The following is a 19,021-nucleotide window of genomic DNA, read 5'->3' as shown; positions in this document are numbered from 1 at the left end:
TATATTATAATATAATCAGGATTTAGTCAGAGATATGTTACCTTATATTATAATATAATCAGGATTTAGTCAGAGATATGCTACCTTATATTATAATATAATCAGGATTTAGTCAGAGATATGTTACCTTATATTATAATATAATCAGGATTTAGTCAGAGATATGCTACCTTATATTATAATATAATCAGGATTTAGTCATTTACCTTATATTATAATATAATCAGGATTTAGTCAGAGATATGTTACCTTATATTATAATATAATCAGGATTTAGTCAGAGATATGTTACCTTATATTATAATATAATCAGGATTTAGTCAGAGATATGTTACCTTATATTATAATATAATCAGGATTTAGTCAGAGATATGCTACCTTATATTATAATATAATCAGGATTTAGTCATTTACCTTATATTATAATATAATCAGGATTTAGTCAGAGATATGTTACCTTATATTATAATATAATCAGGATTTAGTCAGAGATATGTTACCTTATATATTTATTAGATAGGCCCTTTAATCTCTCATTTACTCCCACCCCAACCCTAAAAAAGCTAATTTACCAGCATTGAATACATATAATTAGAAACTATTAATATGTAAATGTATATTATAATAATGATATTATTTAATGGTAGTAATTATAACAACAATAATTAAAAAAATATATGATATATTAAAAGCCTTTGGGGAACAGTAGGGGAAGTGGGAAGTATTTTTTATATTAGACTTATCTACTGGTGCAAATTTGAATAATTCACAAACTCAATTGTGTATTAATATTCCATTTGAAGTAAACACTCTCTGTCGGGTTTCATGTTGCAGTTTGTATGAAACAGAGAGAAGTTATTCTCCTTCACACCTCTCTCTCTGTCTGTCAATTCTGATCCAAGTTCTATGGCCACTCCCCCAACCAGTTAGTCAGTGTCTATTGGCTGTTACAGATGATCTGGTGTCTGGATGACAAACTGTCGGTCTGAAGTTATAAAATTAAAACTCAGATTTTGGATTCTGGCACTTGTTGCTGACGTTGCGCGCTTGGAATCAGCTCGTCCGTTTGAGTCGTTACTGTTGTGTTTTAATTCGGTTGGGGTTGTCCTCCCGAGCGGAGCATGAACTCCATCGACCCATCAGTCCACCACATCTCCTCTCCAACAGCAAGCTCTCTCCACCCCCAGCCCAAGAGCACCCAGGAGCCGCCGGAGATGGCAGTCTACTGCGATAACTTCAGCATGTACCACCAGCCTGGGCTCCAGAGCGCACAGAGACCGTCTGGATACGGCCTGGGAGATTACGCGTCATCCCTGTGGCTGAACGGGCCCCCCGTGAACTCCTCCACCCCTTACCTGCACGGAAACAACACCGCATCCTTTATGCCACCTTCCTACGGTACCCAGCGGCAGTTCCTTACCAACTCTCCCGGGTTCGGGGGTCCGGACCTGGGTTGGCTGTCCATCGCCAGTCAGGAAGAGTTGTTAAAACTGGTCCGTCCTCCATACTCTTACTCTGCGCTCATCGCCATGGCGATCCAGAACGCACATGAGAAGAAGTTGACCCTGAGTCAGATCTACCAGTACGTCGCTGATAACTTCCCTTTCTACAAGAAGAGCAAGGCGGGGTGGCAGAACTCTATCCGACACAACCTGTCACTCAACGACTGTTTTAAAAAGGTCCCCCGCGACGAGGACGACCCAGGTATTATCCTATCCTGTTCTATTCTATTTCAATAACATCTAGGGACATGTGTACATATATATATATATATATATATGTGTGTGTTTAATTACTCAGGTAGGCAATGTGATTCAGCTGTCGCTTAGAAATCCTATAAAAACACGTGTTAAAAGTCTGGGCCTAAAACCGATTGAACAAATTGGTGAAGGCCTGTAGCAGGCTAAACTAACGGAGGAGGCCGAGCGGAAGCTCCCACATCTGCTTTTCAAAGGGAAAACAAACTAGGTTGAATTAACTCATTCCGTTATCATCAGCTCCCGCTAAGGGTTGGCAGCAGACTATCCTGTCCAAATCAGTCCCATTAAATAAAGGCTCATCCAAACAAACACATGCTGATAATTGATCATTTTATCATTTCATTTCGTTACTTTATTTTGAAGACTAGAATGCTTATCATAGTGCATATGTAGTGCATATTAAATCTAGGAATTGTTATCAGCAGTGTCCCATAGACTTGAGTTGAGTCAAATATCATATAGATAATATATTGAGTGGCCTTTGCTTCTTTAGCGTGGGACATAGAAAGAACTATGAGCTCATTTTACAGATTAGAATCTATATTATTGTAGAGTTTAGATTAGAACTATGAGCTCATTTTAGAGATTAGAATCTATATTATTCTAGAGTTTAGATTAGAACTATGAGCTCATTTTAGAGATTAGAATCTATATTATTCTAGAGATTAGATTAGAACTATGTGGTCATTCTATAGATTAGAATATATATATATATATATATATATATTTATATATAAATAAATACGTGTACAAGTATATATATATATATATATACGTTATTCTAGAGTTTAGATTAGATCTATGTGGTCATTCTATAGATTAGAATATATATATATATGTAAACACGTGTAAAGTATGTATATATATATATATATATATATATATTATTCTACAGATTAGATAAGAACTATGAGGTCATTCTACAGATTAGAATATATATTATTATGTAGATTAGATTAGGACTATGCGGTCAATATTTGATTGCCCCAAAAGTTTGTTATAATACACTGTAAAAAAAAATCCTATTCTTTTTACGATAATTTACTGGAAGCCAGTTACCTGCATATTACTGTAAATAAAGGTACATTACGTTACCGTAAATGTGTTTAAAGTTTAGTGTAGGAAAATTGATGGATTACAACATAACAGTTAGCTTGTTATTAGAGGCTTCATGTCCATACTGAGTGTGCCTTCAGTTTCCTACCATGGCAGTTTATAGATAAAAGGTTTGATATTGTAATCCAGGAAGGGCAGAGAGGAGCACCCATGTTCTGGGGAATGACACAATGTTAACCCCAAACTCGTTAAAATGAGTAACTACCTAGACATTGGCTTCCTCATCATTCCAAATCCAGAGTATTAGGTGCATGACATCACTGTGTGTGATAATGTGCACCATACTAAACTACTACAACATTATGTGGATTTGTACGTATAAAATGACTGGCCCGCACATGGAATGACTGGCCCGCACATGGAATGACTGGCCCGCACATGGAATGAGTGGCCCGCACATGGAATGAGTGGCCCGCACATGGAATGAGTGGCCCGCACATGGAATGAGTGGCCCGCACATGGAATGACTGGCCCGCACATGGAATGACTGGCCCGCACATGGAATGAGTGGCCCGCACATGGAATGAGTGGCCCGCACATGGAATGACTGGCCCGCACATGGAATGACTGGCCCGCACCTGGAATGAGTGGCCCGCACATGGAATGACTGGCTCGCACATGGAATGACTGGCCCGCACATGGAATGACTGGCCCGCACATGGAATGAGTGTCCCGCACATGGAATATTGCTGCTCATAGGGCTTTATTCCTTTATTATTTCACAAGTCTTCATTCTTTACGGGGCCTCATTTATTTTATCCTGTAATATTTTTTATCCCAGCATTAGTTTTCTCAAGTTTAGGATGAACACATCGCCCTCCAGTTCTTCATTGGATATGTACATAATACTAATGTGTATATATTAATAATGACTTATTAATATATAAATACTGTATAATAATGTCTTATTAGTATATAAATACTGTATAATAATGTCTTATTAGTATATAAATACGGTATAATAATGTCTTATTAGTATATAAATACTGTATAATAATGTCTTATTAATATCATATAAATACTGTATAATGTGTTATTAGTATATAAATACTGTATAATAATGTCTTATTAATATATAAATACTGTATTATAATGTGTTATGAGTATATAAATACGGTATAATAATGTCTTATTAGTATATAAATACTGTATAATAATGTCTTATTAGTATATAAATACGGTATAATAATGCTAAAGTTTCTATTATTTATGTTCCAGGTAAAGGGAACTACTGGACGTTGGATCCTAACTGTGAGAAGATGTTTGACAACGGGAACTTCAGGAGGAAGAGGAAGCGTCGCTCCGACTCCAGTAACGGCACCAAGACAGAGGACGGCCGAGCAGCCCCGCCCAAGACCACGGACAGCCCCCAGCTCCTCGGCCCCGCCTCCCCAGACATGGAGGTGGTCAGTGAGGGTCACAAGAGCTCCTCCCCCCCGGGCCTGGCGTCCGGCGCTCCGTGTTTTAATAACTTCTTCAGCAGTATGGCCGGGCTGGGCTCCGGGCCCTTAGGGGCCTCCATTCCTCTCTCCTCTGGTCCCTCCAGCAGACAGACTAGCTCTCTGGGTCTGGTCAACGAGCTGACCAATAGGAACATTACAGCCCTCCATAGCAGCCCATACCACAACCACACACCCCACACCACCACCCCAGGCCCAGGCCAGGACAGTCACAGCCCGGGGGTCTCAGATTCAGGCCTCGGGGGCCACGGTCACCCAGCAGACAGTCTGTCTCCCTTTAACAGAGGACTGTACTACAACACATTCAGCGGAGGGGGACAGGCAGGACAGTTCAACAGCCACTTCTACAACAGCTTCAGTGTCAACAATATCTTATACCCACGAGAGGGCACGGACGTATAGCCACGGACGTATAGCCACGGACGTATAGCCACTGACGTATAGCCACATATAGCATATAGTCACGGACTTATAGCAAGGGGCTACAACAGGTCTAGGTGGACAGCCAAATCAGAGGGCTTGACCAACCAGTCCATACATTATGGCCTTCACAGGACAGAGACAGACCAGTCCATACATTATGGCCTTCACAGGACAGAGACAGAGCAGTCCATACATTATGGCTTTCACAGGACAGAGACAGACCAGTCCATTCATATGGCCTTCACAGGACAGAGACAGACCAGTCCATTCATATGGCCTTCACAGGACAGAGACAGTCCAGTCCATTCATATGGCCTTCACAGGACAGAGACAGACCAGTCCATACATTATGGCCTTCACAGGACAGAGACAGAGCAGTCCATACATTATGGCCTTCACAGGACAGAGACAGACCAGTCCATTCATATGGCCTTCACAGGACAGAGACAGACCAGTCCATTCATATGGCCTTCACAGGACAGAGACAGACCAGTCCATTCATATGGCCTTCACAGGACAGAGACAGACCAGTCCATACATTATGGCCTTCACAGGACAGAGACAGAGCAGTCCATACATTATGGCCTTCACAGGACAGAGACAGACCAGTCCATACATTATGGCCTTCACAGGACAGAGACAGACCAGTCCATACATTATGGCCTTCACAGGACAGAGACAGAGCAGTCCATACATTATGGCCTTCACAGGACAGAGACAGAGCAGTCCATACATTATGGCCTTCACAGGACAGAGACAGAGCAGTCCATACATTATGGCCTTCACAGGACAGAGACAGACCAGTCCATCCATATGACCTTCACAGGACAGAGACAGACCAGTCCATTCATATGGCCTTCACAGGACAGAGACAGACCAGTCCATTCATATGGCCTTCACAGGACAGAGACAGTCCAGTCCATTCATATGGCCTTCACAGGACAGAGACAGACCAGTCCATTCATATGGCCTTCACAGGACAGAGACAGACCAGTCCATTCATATGGCCTTCACAGGACAGAGACAGACCAGTCCATTCATATGGCCTTCACAGGACAGAGACAGACCAGTCCATTCATATGGCATTCACAGGACAGAGACAGACCAGTCCATTCATATGGCCTTCACAGGACCGAGACAGACCAGTCCATTCATATGGCCTTCACAGGACAGAGACAGACCAGTCCATTCATATGGCCTTCACAGGACAGAGACAGTCCAGTCCATTCATATGGCCTTCACAGGACAGAGACAGACCAGTCCATTCATATGGCCTTCACAGGACAGAGACAGACCAGTCCATTCATATGGCCTTCACAGGACCGAGACAGAGCTCTGACGACACCTTTATGAATCACAAACTGTACAGCCACAGCCAGCAGGCAGCTCCATTGGTCTGTTCACATTACCAATTTGTTCAGTGGACTTCACCAATACAGATCACGTGCCTGAACAACTCCCAATCCATGACAACACAGAGAGAACGGAGGAATGTATTGCAGCCAAATTGTTCCGCTGTTCATCTTTGACCAAACTTGTCAACCTCTCTATAACGATCCAGCTGCTTCTCTGAAAATAATCCACTGAAATGAACATGTAACTATATATCCAGAATCCTCTGGATTGCTTTGCAGAAATGCCAATAGGGATCACAAACCAACATTACAGCTCACCACTGGTGCAGATTTCTGCCCACCGTTTTAGCACTGAAGGTGCTGTGGTAATACTGAAGGTACTGTGGTACTAGATACTGTGGGACTAGATACCGTGGGACTAGATACTGTGGGACTAGATACTGTGGGACTAGATACTGTGGTACTAGATACTGTGGGACTAGATACTGTGGGACTAGGTACTGTGGGACTAGATACTGTGGGACTAGATACTGTGGGACTAGGTACTGTGGGACTAGATACTGTGGGACTAGATACTGTGGGACTAGGTACTGTGGTACTAGATACTGTGGGACTAGATACTTTGGGACGTTACCATGGGACTAGATACCGTGGGACTAGATACTGTGGGACTAGATACTGTGGGACTAGATACTGTGGGACTAGGTACTGTGGGACTAGGTACTGTGGGACTAGATACTGTGGGACTAGATACTGTGGGACGTTACCGTGGGACTAGATACCGTGGGACTAGATACTGTGGGACTAGGTACTGTGGGACTAGATACTGTGGGACTAGATACCGTGGGACTAGGTACTGTGGGACTAGGTACTGTGGGACTAGGTACTGTGGGACTAGATACTGTGGGACTAGATACTGTGGGACGTTACCGTGGGACTAGATACTGTGGGACTAGATACTGTGGGACTAGGTACTGTGGGACTAGATACTGTGGGACTAGATACTGTGGGACTAGATACCGTGGGACTAGGTACTGTGGGACTAGATACTGTGGGACGTTACCGTGGGACTAGGTACTATGGGACTAGATACTGTGGGACTAGGTACTGTGGGACTAGATACTGTGGGACTAGGTACTGTGGGACTATGTACTGTGGGACTAGATACTGTGGGACTAGATACTGTGGGATGTTACCGTGGGACTAGATACTGTGGGACTAGATACTGTGGCACTAGGTACTGTGGGACTAGATACTGTGGGACTAGATACTGTGGGACTAGGTACTGTGGGACTAGGTACTGTGGGACTAGATACTGTGGGACTAGATACTGTGGGACATTACCGTGGGACTAGATACTGTGGGACTAGATACTGTGGGACTAGGTACTGTGGGACTAGATACTGTGGGACTAGATACTGTGGGACTAGATACCGTGGACTAGGTACTGTGGGACTAGATACTGTGGGACATTACCGTGGGACTAGGTACTGTGGGACTAGGTACTGTGGGACTAGGTACTGTGGGACTAGGTACTGTGGGACTAGATACCATGGGACTAGATACTGTGGGACTAGATACTGTGGGACTAGGTACTGTGGGACTAGGTACTGTGGGACTAGATACTGTGGGACTAGATACTGTGGGACTAGGTACTGTGGGACTAGATACTGTGGGACTAGATACTGTGGGACTAGGTACTGTGGGACTAGATACTGTGGGACTAGATACTGTGGGACTAGGTACTGTGGGACTAGATACTGTGGGACTAGATACTGTGGGACTAGGTACTGTGGGACTAGGTACTGTGGGACTAGATACTGTGGGACAAGATACTGTGGGACTAGGTACTGTGGGACTAGGTACTGTGGGACTAGATACTGTGGGACTAGGTACTGTGGGACTAGATACTGTGGGACTAGATACTGTGGGACTTACTGCTGGTCGGGGAACATTTTGATTGAAACCACAATATTGACGCTCTTATGAGTGTAAATGCATGTTTGTATATTATATGTCAGAGGAGGCTGCTGAGGGGAGGATGGCTCATAATAATGTCTGGATCGGAGCAAATGGATCGGCATCAACCATGTGTTTGATGTATTTGATCCCAGTCCACTCATCCCATTCCAGCCATTTATATATATACACTACATGACCAAAAGTTTGTGGACACCTTCTCGTCTCATCTCATTCTAAAATCATGGGCATTAATATGAAGTTGTTCCCCCTTAGCTGCTATAACAGCCTCCTCTCTTCTGGGAAGGCTTTCCACTAGATGTTGGAACATTGCTGCTATAACAGCCTCCACTCTTCTGGGAAGGCTTTCCACTAGATGTTGGAACATTGCTGCTATAACAGCCTCCACTCTTCTGGGAAGGCTTTCCACTAGATGTTGGAACATTTCTGCGGGGACTTGATTCCATTCAGCCACAAGAGCATTAGTGAGGTCTGGCACTGATGTTGGGCGATTAGGCCTGGCTCGCAGTCTGCGTTCCAATTCATCCAAAAAGTGTACCATGGGGTTGAGGTCAGGGCTCTGTGTAGGCCAGTCAAGTTCTTCCACAACGATCTCGACAAACCATTTCTGTATAGACCTCTTTGTCCACGGGAACATTATCATACTGAAACAGGAATGGGCCTTACCCAAACTGTTGCCACAAAGTTAGAAGCACAGAATAGTCTAAAATATCATTGTATGCTGTAGCGTTAACATTTCCCTTCACTGGAACTCAGGGGCCTTGCCCTAATCCATGGAAAAAAGACCCAGACCATAATTCCTCCTCCACTAAACTTTACAGTTGGCACTATTCATTCAGGCAAGTAGCGTACTCCTGGCATCCGCCAAACCCAGATACGTCTGTCGGACTACCAGATGGTGAAGCGTGACTCATCACTCCAGAGAATGTGTTTCAACTGCTTCCGAGTCCAATGGAGGCGAGCTTTACACCACTCCAGCCGACGCTTGGAAATGCGTACAGTGATCTTAGGCTTGTGTGAGGCTGCACGGCCATGGAAACCCATTTCATGAAGCTCCTGATGAACAGTTATTGTGCTGACGTTGCTTCCAGAGGAAGTTTGGAACTCGCTAGTGAGTGTTGCAACCGAGAACAGGTGATTTTTACCCGCTGTGCGCTTCAGCATTTGGCGGGCCCGTTCTGTGAGCTTGTGTGGCCTACCACTTTGCCGCTGAGCCATTGTTGCTCCAAGATGTTTCCGCTTCCCAGTAACAGCATTTACAGTTGGGTAGCTCTAGCAGGGCAGAAATTTGACGAACTGTCTTGTTGGAAAGGTGGCATCCTATGACGGTGCAACGTTGAAATTCACTGAGCTCTTCAGTAAGACCATTCTACTGCCAGTGTTTGTCTATGGAGATTGCATGGCTGTGTGCTCGATTTTATACACCTGTCAGCAAAGGGTGTGGCTGAAATAGCTGAATCCACTAATTTGAAGGGGTGTCCATATACTTTTGTATATATATACAATACCAGTCAAAAGTTTGGACACACCTACTCATTCAAGGGTTTTTCTTAATTTTTTAAAATTATTTTCTACATTGTAGAATAATAGTGAAGACATTAAAACTATAAAATAACGCACATGGAATCATGTACTAACCAAAAAAGTGTTAAACAAATCAAAATATATTTTATATTTTAGAAGCTTCAAAGTTGCCACCCTTTGCCTTGATGACAGCTTTGCACACTCTTGGCATTCATTCAACCAGCTTCACCTGTAATTATTTTACAACAGTCTTGAAGGAGTTCCCACATATGCTGAGCACTTGTTGGCTGCTTTTCATTCACTCTGCGGTCCAACTCATCCCAAACCATCTCAATTGGGTTGAGGTCGGGTGATTGTGGAGGCCAGGTCATCTGATGCAGCACTCCATCACTCTCCTTCTTGGTCAAATAGCCCTTACACAGCCTGGAGGTGTGTTGGGTCATTTTATTGTTGAAAAACAATTGATAGTCCCACTAAGCCCAAACCAGATGGGATTATGTATCGCTGCAGAATGCTGTGGTAGCCATGCTGGATAAGTGTGCCTTGAATTCTAAATAAATCACTGACAGTGGCACCAGCAAAGCACCCTCACACCATCACACCTCCTCCTCCATGCTTCACGGTGGAACCACACATGCGGAGATCATCCATTCACCTACTCTGCCTCTCACAAAGACACGGAGTTTGGAACCAAAAATCTAAGTTTTGATGTCTTCACTATTATTCTACAATCTAGAAAATAGTAAAAATAATAAAGAACCCTTGAATGTGTAGGTGTGTCCAAACTTTTGAGTGGTAGTGTATTTATGTGTATATGTGTATAAGTGTGTATTTTTGTAAATGATACATATTAGATTGTAACTATTTAAATGATGTACATATTCTTCTTCTAGACCCATATAGGTTATTATTTTATCTAATGATGTTGTTTTTGTTGTTCTTACCTCTACCTGGCTGTAATTGACATATCATGGAGTCAGATCAGATGGTGAAGGAGGCAAACATATACCAGCACAGCTTGACGTTCTCTTTTTATAAACATGCCTTTTGTAATTCGACCTCCTAGTTGCACAGTGACATCCCACTGGGCACAAACTGGTTCAATAACTTTGTTTCCACTTTGAAAACTGATTGGATTTGCAAAAAGGCATCAATGTACCAGCACAGCTTGACGTTCTCCTTAAAAACATGCCACAATGTAAAGGAATTCCTGGAATTGTATACATTTTTCACCTACCTTTTCAACTAAATCCAATGACATGGTTAAAATGTTATGTTGATTTCACGTTGAATTAATGTTCGTTGACAACTCAATCAAAATGTAAAATATAAACGAGATGTTGAACCGATGACTGTGCCCAGTGGGATGTCATGGTGAATCATATCAAACGAATCAAGAATAGCATCAGTAAATCATTGGGGTTTTTTTCTGGAGGAAAACGTCATGGAGCAGTAAATATATCAGATTGTATCATCAGCTCTCAGGTTTCAATAAGACATCATCACCGTGTGTAACCGCTGCATAATAAATGATAAAAAAATATAATATCCTCTTATAGTTTGTCTTCACTTTTCACATGCATCATCAAACTCCTCTGTGATCATCAATAAACTTAATGTGATCATATTGTATCTGGAGAGTCCCTGCTCATTGAACATGTTAAAATACAGTATGTGTTTAAATCACTGAATGGGCTTTTACAACTGTTGACATTTCTTTAGAAAGATGGGAATGTAATTTTAAATGCAGATTTTAGTACCTTTAATTATGTGTTTGCCCCTTGCTATATGACTGCAATATGACTGCTAAATCAAATCAAATCAAAGTTTATTTGTCATGTGCGCTGAGTACAACAGGTGTAGTAGACCTTACAGTGAAATGCTGAATACAACAGGTGTAGTAGACCTCACAGTGAAATGCTGAATACAACAGGTGTAGTAGACCTCACAGTGAAATGCTGAATACAACAGGTGTAGTAGACCTCACAGTGAAATGCTGAATACAACAGGTGTAGTAGACCTCACAGTGAAATGCTGAATACAACAGGTGTAGTAGACCTTACAGTGAAATGCTGAATACAACAGGTGTAGTAGACCTCACAGTGACATGCTGAATACAACAGGTGTAGTAGACCTCACAGTGAAATGCTGAATACAACAGGTGTAGTAGACCTTACAGTGAAATGCTGAATACAACAGGTGTAGTAGACCTCACAGTGACATGCTGAATACAACAGGTGTAGTAGACCTTACAGTGAAATGCTGAATACAACAGGTGTAGTAGACCTTACAGTGAAATGCTGAATACAACAGCTGTAGTAGACCTCACAGTGAAATGCTGAATACAACAGGTGTAGTAGACCTCACAGTGAAATGCTGAATACAACAGGTGTAGTAGACCTCACAGTGAAATGCTGAGTACAGCAGGTGTAGTAGACCTCACAGTGAAATGCTGAATACAACAGGTGTAGTAGACCTCACAGTGAAATGCTGAATACAACAGGTGTAGTAGACCTCACAGTGAAATGCTGAATACAACAGGTGTAGTAGACCTCACAGTGAAATGCTGAATACAACAGGTGTAGTAGACCTCACAGTGAAATGCTGAGTACAACAGGTGTAGTAGACCTCACAGTGAAATGCTGAATACAACAGGTGTAGTAGACCTCACAGTGAAATGCTGAGTACAACAGGTGTAGTAGACCTCACATTGAAATGCTGAATACAACAGGTGTAGTAGACCTTACAGTGAAATGCTGAATACAACAGGTGTAGTAGACCTTACAGTGAAATGCTGAGTACAGCAGGTGTAGTAGACCTCACAGTGAAATGCTGAATACAACAGGTGTAGTAGACCTCACAGTGAAATGCTGAATACAACAGGTGTAGTAGACCTCACAGTGAAATGCTGAATACAACAGGTGTAGTAGACCTCACAGTGACATGCTGAATACAACAGGTGTAGTAGACCTCACAGTGACATGCTGAATACAACAGGTGTAGTAGACCTCACAGTGAAATGCTGAATACAACAGGTGTAGTAGACCTCACAGTGACATGCTGAATACAACAGGTGTAGTAGACCTCACAGTGAAATGCTGAATACAACAGGTGTAGTAGACCTTACAGTGAAATGCTGAATACAACAGGTGTAGTAGACCTCACAGTGAAATGCTGAATACAACAGGTGTAGTAGACCTCACAGTGAAATGCTGAATACAACAGGTGTAGTAGACCTCACAGTGAAATGCTGAATACAACAGGTGTAGTAGACCTCACAGTGAAATGCTGAATACAACAGGTGTAGTAGACCTCACAGTGAAATGCTGAATACAACAGGTGTAGTAGACCTTACAGTGAAATGCTGAATACAACAGGTGTAGTAGACCTTACAGTGAAATGCTGAGTACAACAGGTGTAGTAGACCTTACAGTGAAATGCTGAGTACAACAGGTGTAGTAGACCTCACAGTGAAATGCTGAATACAACAGGTGTAGTAGACCTTACAGTGAAATGCTGAATACAACAGGTGTAGTAGACCTTACAGTGAAATGCTGAGTACAGCAGGTGTAGTAGACCTCACAGTGAAATGCTGAATACTACAGGTGTAGTAGACCTCACAGTGAAATGCTGAATACAACAGGTGTAGTAGACCTCACAGTGAAATGCTGAATACAACAGGTGTAGTAGACCTCACAGTGACATGCTGAATACAACAGGTGTAGTAGACCTTACAGTGAAATGCTGAATACAACAGGTGTAGTAGACCTCACAGTGAAATGCTGAATACAACAGGTGTAGTAGACCTCACAGTGAAATGCTGAATACAACAGGTGTAGTAGACCTCACAGTGAAATGCTGAATACAACAGGTGTAGTAGACCTCACAGTGAAATGCTGAATACAACAGGTGTAGTAGACCTCACAGTGAAATGCTGAATACAACAGGTGTAGTAGACCTCACACTGAAATGCTGAATACAACAGGTGTAGTAGACCTCACAGTGAAATGCTAAATACAACAGGTGTAGTAGACCTCACAGTGAAATGCTGAATACAACAGGTGTAGTAGACCTGTAGAGGGGCTATATACAGTAGAGAGACTATATACAGTAGAGAGGCTATATACAGTAGACAGGCTATATACAGTAGAGAGGTTATATACAGTAGAGGCTATATACAGTAGAGAGGTTATATACAGTAGAGAGGTTATATACAGTAGAGAGACTATATACAGTAGAGAGGCTATATACAGTAGAGAGGCTATATACAGTAGAGAGGCTATATACAGTAGAGAGGTTATATACAGTAGAGAGGCTATATACAGTAGAGAGGCTATATACAGTAGAGAGGTTATATACAGTAGAGAGACTATATACAGTAGAGAGGCTATATACAGTAGAGGCTATATACAGTAGAGAGACTATATACAGTAGAGAGGTTATATACAGTAGAGAGGCTATATACAGTAGAGGCTATATACAGTAGAGAGGCTATATACAGTAGAGAGGTTATATACAGTAGAGAGGCTATATACAGTAGAGGCTATATACAGTAGAGAGGCTATATACAGTAGAGAGGTTATATACAGTAGAGAGGTTATATACAGTAGAGGCTATATACAGTAGAGGTTATATACAGTAGAGAGGCTATATACAGTAGAGGCTATATACAGTAGAGAGGCTATATACAGTAGAGAGGCTATATACAGACACCGGTTAGTCAGGCTGATTGAGGTAGTATGTAGATATGGTTAAAGTGACTATGCATATATGATGAACAGAGAGGAGCAGTAGCGTAAAAGAGCGGTTGGTGGGTGGTGACTGCAATATTACTGCAATATGACTGCTATATGACTGCTATATGACTGCTATATTCCTGCTATATGACTGCTATATGACTTCTATATGACTTCTATATGACTGCTATATGACTGCTATATGACTGCTATATTCCTGCTATATGAATGCTATATGACTTCTATATGACTTCTATATGACTGCTATATGACTGCTATATGACTGCTATATGACTGCTATATGACTGCTATATGACTGCTATATTCCTGCTATATGACTGCTATATGACTGCTATATTCCTGCTATATGACTGCTATATGACTTCTATATGACTGCTATATGACTGCTATATTCCTGCTATATGACTGCTATATGACTTCTATATGACTGCTATATGACTGCTATATGACTGCTATATGACTTCTATATGACTTCTATATGACTGCTATATGACTGCTATATGAATGCTATATGACTGCTATATGACTTCTATATGACTGCTATATGACTGCTATATGACTGCTATATGACTTCTATATGACTGCTATATTCCTGCTATATGACTGCTATATGACTGCTATATGACTGCTATATGACTGCTATATTCCTGCTATATGACTGCTATATGACTGCTATATGAATGCTATATGACTGCTATATGACTGCTGTATGACTGCTATATGACTGCTATATGACTGCTATATGACTGCTATATGACTGCTATATGACTGCTATATGACTGCTATATGACTTCTATATGACTGCTATATTCCTGCTATATGACTGCTATATGACTGCTATATGACTGCTATATGACTGCTATATGACTGCTATATGACTGCTATATGACTGCTATATGACTGCTATATGACTTCTATATGACTGCTATATGACTGCTATATGACTTCTATATGACTGCTATATGACTGCTATATGACTGCTATATGACTGCTATATGACTGCTATATGACTGCTATATGACTGCTATATGACTGCTATATGACTGCTATATGACTGCTATATGACTGCTATATGACTTCTATATGACTTCTATATGACTGCTATATGACTGCTATATGACTTCTATATGACTGCTATATGACTGCTATATGACTTCTATATGACTTCTATATGACTGCTATATGACTGCTATATGACTGCTATATTCCTGCTATATGACTTCTATATGACTGCTATATGACTGCTATATGACTGCTATATGACTTCTATATGACTGCTATATGACTGCTATATGACTGCTATATGACTTCTATATGACTTCTATATGACTGCTATATGACTGCTATATGACTGCTATATGACTACTATATGACTGCTATATGACTACTATATTGCTGCTATATTCCTGCTATATGACTGCTATATTCCTGCTATATGACTGCTATATGACTGCTATATGACTGCTATATGACTGCTATATGACTTCTATATGACTGCTATATTCCTGCTATATGACTGCTATATAACTGTTATATGACTGCTATATGACTGCTATATGAATGCTATATGACTGCTATATGACTACTATATGACTGTTATATGACTACTATATTGCTGCTATATTCCTGCTATATGACTGCTATATTCCTGCTATATGACTACTATATGACTGCTATATGACTGCTATATTCCTGCTATATTCCTGCTATATGAATGCTATATGACTTCTTTATGACTGCTATATGACTACTATATGACTGCTATATGACTGTTATATGACTACTATATGAATGCTATATGACTGCTATATGACTGCTATATGAATGCTATATGACTGCTATATGACTGCTATATGAATGCTATATGACTGCGATGCACTGTGATGCAGACCGCTGCGCAACTCGAGAGGCTAATGTTTGCAAAACAAAATGTTATAAACAAAAAATAAATACATGAAATACCTTATTAACATTGGTATTCAGACCCTTTGCTATGAGACTCTAAATTGAGCTTAGATGCATCTTGTTTCCATTGATCATCCTTCGGATGTTTATACAACTTGATTGGAGTTCACCTGTGGTAAATTCAATTGATTGGACATGATTTGGATAGACACAGACCTGTCTATATTAGGTCCCTCAGTTTACAGTGCATGTCAGAGCAAAAACCAAACCATGCGGTTGGAGGAATTGTCCGTAGAGCTCAGAGACAGGCTTGTGTTGAGGCACAGATCTGGGGAAGGGTACCAAAACATTGATGGTCCCCAAGAACACAGTGGCCTCCATCATTCTTAAATGGAAGAAGTTTGGAACCACCAAGACTCTTCCTAGAGCTGACCGCCCGGCCAAACTGAGCAATCGGGGGAGAAGGGCCTTGGTCAGGGAGGTGACCAAGAACCTGATGGTCACTCTGACAGAGCTCCAGAGTTCCTCTGTGGAGAAGGGAGAACCTTCCAGAAGGACAACCATCTCTGCAGCACTCCACCAATCAGGCCTTTATGGTAGAGTGGCCAGATGGAAGCCACTCCTCAGTAAATGGCACATGACAGCCCGCTTGGAGTTTGCCAAAAGGCACCTAAAGCAGCGGTCCCCAACCCCCGGGCCATTTGGTACCGGGCCGCAGAGAAAGAATAAATAACTTACATTATTTCCGTTTTATTTATTATCTGAGTCTGAACGATGTTTTATTTTGAAAAAATGACCAGATTCCCTCTGTTACATCCGTCTATGACTCACTCCGTCTGTGACTCACTCCGTCTGTGACTCACTCCGTCTGTGACTGACTCCGTCTGTGACTCACTCCGTCTGTGACTGACTCCGTCTGTGACTCACTCCGTCTGTGACTCACTCCGTCTGTGACTCACTCCGTCTGTGACTCATGTCATGTGATACGTTGCTGCTAAATGAAACCCCCAAGCAGCAAAACGAGTAAAAAACAAACGTCTTTGGAAAGTTTCTTTGCGAAGTGGAAAAGGCCCAGTGAGGAGACAGAAGAGCCTACGACTTCCAAGAAAAAGAAAGCTGCATTTAACAGACAATACCAGGAGTCCTACTTAAAATATGGATTTATCGCGACAGGTGATTCCCGCGCACCAAGCCCGCTCCGGCTCTCTAATGAGGCAATGAAGCCTTCAAAACTGCTTCGCCACTTGGAGACCAAGCACCTTGCATTAAAAGACAAGCCTTCGGAGTATTTTGAAAGAAAAAAGCATGAACAAGAAGGACAGATGCAATTACTGAGGGCCACACCACATCAACAAAATGCGAGTGCACTGAGAGCATCATACTTGGTGGCTAATCATATTGCTAAGGCTAAGAAGCCATTCACCATTGGTGAAGAATTGATCCTGCCCGCCACTGAAGACATTTGCCGTGAACTTCTAGGAGAGGCTGCGGTTAAAAGGCTGCGGTTAAAAGGATAGCACAGGTGCCTCTTTCGGCTACCATCGTCACTCGGCACATTGAGGAAATAGCAGAGGACATTGAGACACAATCGTTGGAGAGGATTAATACATCACCGCGGTACGCACTCCAGGTTGACGAGTCAATTTTAGAATAACGTAACCAAATGTGGATAAAGGGAAGGGATCTGAATACTTCCAAATGCACTGTATATATGTAGATACATATATACATATATATATACACATATGTATTTATATATATTTATTTGTATTGCGAGGAGTATTTTTGCTATGAAATGTAATAAAATGTCAATATTGTTTCACAGATTTTAGAATTGTAAATAATAATAATAAATCATTGATTGGATTTCTGTTTTAAGTTATTATTTAGAATAATTTGCCGGTGTTCGTCAGATTAAACCCTTCGATATCATTCCCTGTTTGTTAATCTGGGTATTAATGGCCGTATATACCTGACAGTCGAGTGCCACGTCCTGACCAGTATAAGGGGTTATTTGTTATTGTAGTTTGGTCAGGACGTGGCAGGGGGGTATTTGGTTTGTGTGGTTCGGGGTGTGTGTCTATGTAGAGGGGTGTTTGATTTATGTATTCCGGGGTTTTTGGGCACTGTTCTATGTTAGTGTATTTCTATGTTCTGTCTAGTCTAGTCTATTTCTATGTTTAGTTTACTGGTGTTGGACCTTCAATTGGAGGCAGCTGGTAATCGTTGCTTCTGATTGAAGGTCCTATAAGTAGGAGTTAGTTTTCATGGGGTTTTTTTTGTGGGAGATTGTGCTGTGTATAGCTTTGTGCCTTACCGGCCTGGTATTTGTCAGTTGTGTTTTTTTGTGTACGTGTTTGTTTTGGTTTACCTTCGTTGTCCTTAATAAAGAAGATGAGTACACATATTCCTGCTGCGTTTTGGTCCACTCTACCCTACGACACCCGTGACATCGGGGATATTCTGAGATAGCGGGACTCATGGGCACCTCATGATTCACAGACCTGCTACATAATATTAATGTTTTAGACATTAATATTATATCACTAAACAGAGAAGTCTTCAAATGTGCAGTAGTATGTCAGACAGACTCTATAGAGAGATAATCGCATGGAGAGCTTTTGCCGTAAAGCCTTTTTGAAATCTGACAAAGTGGCAGGATTAACAAGAAGTTAAGCTTTTAAACGATGTAAGACACTTGTATCGTCATGAATGTTTAATATTACGAATTTTGTATTTTG

At 41.5% G+C, this 19,021-nt stretch overlaps 1 protein-coding gene across 1 annotated transcript; it reads left to right on the top strand.

The window, feature by feature from the left end:
- Positions 1–1,041: 1,041 nt before the first annotated feature.
- On the top strand, positions 1,042–5,175 carry LOC106566220 (forkhead box protein I1c-like). The gene is made up of 2 exons (XM_014138059.2): positions 1,042–1,704; positions 4,095–5,175. Exons 1-2 carry the CDS (start codon positions 1,122–1,124, stop codon positions 4,736–4,738), a joined length of 1,227 nt encoding a protein of 408 aa, XP_013993534.2. The 5' UTR covers positions 1,042–1,121; the 3' UTR covers positions 4,739–5,175.
- Positions 5,176–19,021: the final 13,846 nt, after the last annotated feature.

The sequence above is a fragment of the Salmo salar genome, chromosome ssa01 (assembly GCF_905237065.1).
Source record: "Salmo salar chromosome ssa01, Ssal_v3.1, whole genome shotgun sequence".
Taxonomy (NCBI): Eukaryota; Metazoa; Chordata; class Actinopteri; order Salmoniformes; family Salmonidae; genus Salmo; species Salmo salar.
Note: the sequence above shows the minus strand (reverse complement) of the source record. Positions and strands in the feature narration are given on the sequence as shown.

Coding starts and splice junctions, on each gene's coding strand:
- LOC106566220 (XM_014138059.2), top strand. CDS start 1,122: ATGAACTCCATCGACCCATCAGTCCACCACATCTCCTCTCCAACAGCA. Junction 1,705..4,094: donor CCGCGACGAGGACGACCCAG/GTATTATCCTAT, acceptor TTTATGTTCCAG/GTAAAGGGAACTACTGGACG.